This window comes from Gopherus flavomarginatus, chromosome 8 (genome assembly GCF_025201925.1).
Source record: "Gopherus flavomarginatus isolate rGopFla2 chromosome 8, rGopFla2.mat.asm, whole genome shotgun sequence".
NCBI lineage: Eukaryota > Metazoa > Chordata > Testudines > Testudinidae > Gopherus > Gopherus flavomarginatus.
This window is the reverse complement of record NC_066624.1, coordinates 18308635-18313124: the sequence shown is the minus strand read 5'-3', so window position 1 is coordinate 18313124 and position 4490 is coordinate 18308635. Positions and strand designations below refer to the sequence as shown.

Below are 4490 nucleotides of genomic sequence, written 5' to 3'. Positions count from 1 at the left end.
TCTACTCTGAACAACTGCACTAAAGAGATGACTACCATATCATATATACAATTTAAATGCCACTTTCCTATTATAACATTTCAGACTGATGGGGTAAAAGCTTGCAAATTCAAAATAGGAGAAAAAGTTGCAATAAAATAAGTATAACGTGCTTCATAGTAATAATAAAATTACTAGCTACAGAAAAAGGATGACACCGCTGATTGATATGGAGCTTATACTCTAAGACTTCCAAAGAACGGGAAGCAGCTTCTCAAATCAACTTAACATGCTTGTCCTTTCCCTTCGCATTCAGACAGGTAGGTTAGTGTGGACCTAGATCTACATAAGTGATCATAACCAAATATTAACAGGGTTAAGCCAAAGGGGAAACCTGATAAGTGTTGTATTCCTTGTATATCAAGGACACTAAACATTGGCTTTACAACAGATGATTTTTTGAGAGTTTACACGTGTTCAAAAGTTATATTTTCAATTTTCAGAGAGGAAGCAGAAAGTATGACTGTATTTGCCAATCCCTTTATTCCCCCATCCCCCAAGCCATGCAATTCATTGGTAATACTACAACTCCAAGTGGGATCTCTCTCATCTATTATATGAGAAGTTACTTTGATGTGGCCACTCTTATTGGAAAAAAGAATTCTAATGGTTGCCAGATCAAGCTCAAGGCTCAAAATAAGCAGTTCTGAGTTTCATATACGAGCAAGTAACTCCATTTCTCACTGTCGTGAGTGTCTGCTTCAAAGATGGTGTTTCTAAGCTGAAATGATTGCACATCTGTATGAATGGATTCAGTGTCCAAGTAGTGGAGATTTTAGCATTCAATATATTGAAAAAGTTCCTGAAGCAGCAGGATAGTTGTATGTAAGGCTTTTACAGGAATGATTTCAACATTACATGAGAGAATCACTAACACAAACTTCAGGAACAGTTATGCCCTCTGGCTCACTGCCTTAAATATTTCACAGGGGCCCAAGTAATTCGAGCAAACTTCTTCCATTTCAAAAATACATGTCATTAAGTCCAGGGCCTCCAGGACTAGCACAACACAGATCTACAGTACTTCTGGAACGAACGGCACACTAGGAGAAGGGATAAAGGTCTTCCACGTTTAGAGAATGACTGTCCAGAGAGCTAAGAAGAGGGAAAGTAATCAGCTCTCAGTCCCCATTAACTGGCCCAATCCTGGAAGCGGAAGCAGTCACTTGCAATCTTCCACACTGTGCTGGTAGGTGTAGCTTGTGCTGTCAGTAAGAAATTCTGGGTGAAGTAACGTTGCTTGTTGCCATCGAATTTTACTTTCCCACATGTCACTACAAGGACTGTTGTCTGGCTTTGAGTAGCTTGCTCTTCACAAAGAGAATGAAAGATGTAAAAGAATAAAAGTTATGCACAATTTCCCATCACCTCAGCTGCTTATGTGAAATGCCAGAATGTCTAGTTAACTAATAACCATTTCCATACAAGTCACAGCTGAAGGTTTGTTAGCAGATAGCTGGAAGAGTACGTGTGTTAAACTGATTTTTATGTTGTATTGTTACTAACAGAAACACCTATGGTAACTTTTTCATTAGTAAATGTTGCTTTTTAATGATATTTTTAACTTGCACTGTTTATGTTATAGTGCCAGGTAGAGGTTAAAATCCCCTTGAAGTTAGTTTAATACATTAAGAGTAACTGCTTTAGTGCATGAAGATATCAAAGTTGTATCTGAGTAAGCATTCTTAAACAGGAAGTTTAATAAATTCTACTGTACAGTTTAAGTAGTCACCCTCCCAATACACCCCTTTATTTAAAAATAGCCCTACATTTCAGCCATCAGGTCTTTCCTTTACTTTGTTCTAAGAGTCACATCAATCAATATTTATTACTTTTGTTGTTCACTTTCTACAATTATAAAAAAATAAACACCCTGAATTATAAAATAACCTTACCATGAACAGGTTGGCAGTCTAACATATTAACCTGGAATTCACTAGATGGCAACATTTCAAAAAATTCTTTCAGTGCTTCTTGTCCAGACACTGCATTACCATTCCAAATTAATGTTGCTTTGTCCAAATAGAGTCTAGCCAACACCTAAAGGGATTATAAGAACACGTTTGGAAAAAAAATCTATTATTAAAAATCAAGCTACTTGTTGTCAATATGGGAAACATATTCATATGATCAGAAGAATTAAAACAGCATTGCACATATTAAATCCTTCTTTATACAGAACTGACTGAAGCATCCTACTGAAACATTGGCTTCCAACAGTAACTACCATCCTTGATCAAGAACTGAAACTACTAAACAAAATGAATATATGTTTCTTCGTAACTTAGTTTGTTAAGTAACAATGTGCCTTAATACTCAATATATACACTGATCAGGTTCTTCAGCTGTTTCCTGTAGGAGGAAGGGATGGAACTGAAGCACTTCCCAGAATAGCTAAAGCAAAGTAGCTTATCACCTCTCTACTGTAAGTCTTCATCTCCAAAGTATTCTCCGTTAAGAAAAAGAGCACAGGGAAGAGTAATCTGAATAAAATTAACATGCATATAAAGGAAGGCCACTGGAAAGTTACAAAAGAACGCAGCGTAGCATGTTTGAGGAAGCAGGCTGGTGCTTGAGCTCTATAATGCAAACCTTAAAGAAGGGTCTATGTTGAGCTCTTGCTATCTCTGTCACGCATCTAGAGATCCATAAATATCACACATTAAACAAGTGCATGAAAAAGTATTCAGATCAGCAATTCTTCAACTGTGGTCCATGGAGCATTTCCTGATCATAAGATGCTGGTACCGCTTTCTCTTCCTTAGTCATTTCTAGAGATACCCAAACTCAATTATAATGAAGGGACACTGCTAGCTTGGGAGGTTAGGAGAAAGGAAACTTACTAATTCATGAGATCAGAGATGAGATGTTCTGAAAAAGGAAACTAATACAACTAATTTTAACTGTATATATTGAAATTTACTTTGCACTGTAGCTGCCAGAGGGAGAGATATAGGGACAAATAGGATCACGGTTGTGAAGGGATCTGAGACACGCTTTAGAAGTACCTCACACAATGAAAAAAATTTAAGAATCCTTAATTTAGATAGTCCCTTGAAGGATACTTCATAGAGCAGATCAGAAGACATACAGAGATATGGACTCTGCCAGTAATGATAAGATGGGTGGCAGCTAACTCCCAGAAGTCTTGAAGTATATAGGAGGATCAGTCTGACAATGGAAGTGCACACAGGAGTGACAAGGGGATAACAACTGACTCTTTTAAGAGATCTACCTACCCTTCTTCTTTTATCCATTGTTTCATAGTAAATGTTGACAAACTCTTCAGCAGCTCTACAAGTCTGATCCACATAAGTTTTAAAGTTCTGGAAACAGCAACAGCAAAACCCTCAGAGTTACATAAAGCAATGTAAAACAGTTGGTTTGATAACATTCTATGAGCAGTTTCTCCAGTAAGTAAACGAATATGTACAGTAACAAAATGAGATTCCAAAATGGAAGCATCCTGTTACTCTATCACTGCTCTCCCCCCAGTGCTGAACTGTTTCCCATGGCATACACACGACAGGGCTTTCAAACCCTGTGAATTCCAGGGACTCCCTTGCAGACTGATCCACAAACTGATCCCGAACGAGAAATGGCCTGTCAGTTTTCTTAACATTCCAATTAAGTTTCCCTGGACATTTCACCCAGTGACTCCCAGTTACCCTGCCCTGCTCCTCCCCCAACAATCTTGTCATTTTCTCCCCCACTCTGCAGATACTTGCAGACAAATCTCACCCTCTCCCCAGTGCCGATTCCGGCAAGTCTCGCTCAGGGACACGGCACATTTCGTGGCCATGGCCCGAGTTCCGGGAGGCCCAGGCGGGCAGGGCCGAGCGGCGGCTGGCTCGAGGGGGGCACCCCTCCCCCGCCCACACGCAGTCCCGGGCCCTGGCTCCCTCATGGAGGACGAGCTGCCTCTGCCCCCCGGCTCAGGCCTCCCGCTGCGGGTCGCCCGCGGACTCACCACGGAGGCGGCCATACAGACAGCGGAAGGGAAGCCCCGGCCCAGGCCCGTCGCAGAGGACAAGGCGGGAGCAGCTCTCCGAGAGGCTGAGACCTCGGCGAGCAAAAGAAAGCGGAAGTGTGCACCCGAACCAGCGTCCCCCTTCCGGCGGCGCTGCGGTCCAACGCACAACGACTTCCGCTGAGCAACTCGGAGCTGGGCCGCGGGCTTCCACGGCGAGGGTGGGGCTAACCTCTGCGCATGCGTCGTGAGTCCGGTGAGGGGGGGCACTGGGCAGGGCTTCGGGGGCAGGTGGCGGGACCGTGGCGCGGGGGAGGAGAGGGGCGGAGCCGGCCGTTGGGGTGGAGTAGGCAGCCCCACGTGCCCCCGCGAGCCCTTCACCCCCCCCCCGCTGTCAGCGCCACAGCCCTGCGCACCGCCCGCGGCGCTAGGTGTCAGGCGAGGCGCTGCCACCCGCGCCCCCAGCGGGCAGGACCAGCTG

The 4490-nt window shown here is 43.6% G+C and overlaps 1 protein-coding gene across 1 annotated transcript; it reads right to left on the bottom strand.

The window, feature by feature from the left end:
* Positions 1 to 503: 503 nt before the first annotated feature.
* Positions 504 to 4172, bottom strand: NXT2 (nuclear transport factor 2 like export factor 2). The gene is made up of 4 exons (XM_050965171.1): positions 4010 to 4172; positions 3279 to 3365; positions 1935 to 2079; positions 504 to 1349 (listed from the first exon to the last, which is right to left on the bottom strand). Exons 1-4 carry the CDS (start codon positions 4022 to 4024, stop codon positions 1171 to 1173), a joined length of 426 nt encoding a protein of 141 aa, XP_050821128.1. The 5' UTR covers positions 4025 to 4172; the 3' UTR covers positions 504 to 1170.
* Between the last annotated feature and the right edge of the window lie 318 nt (positions 4173 to 4490).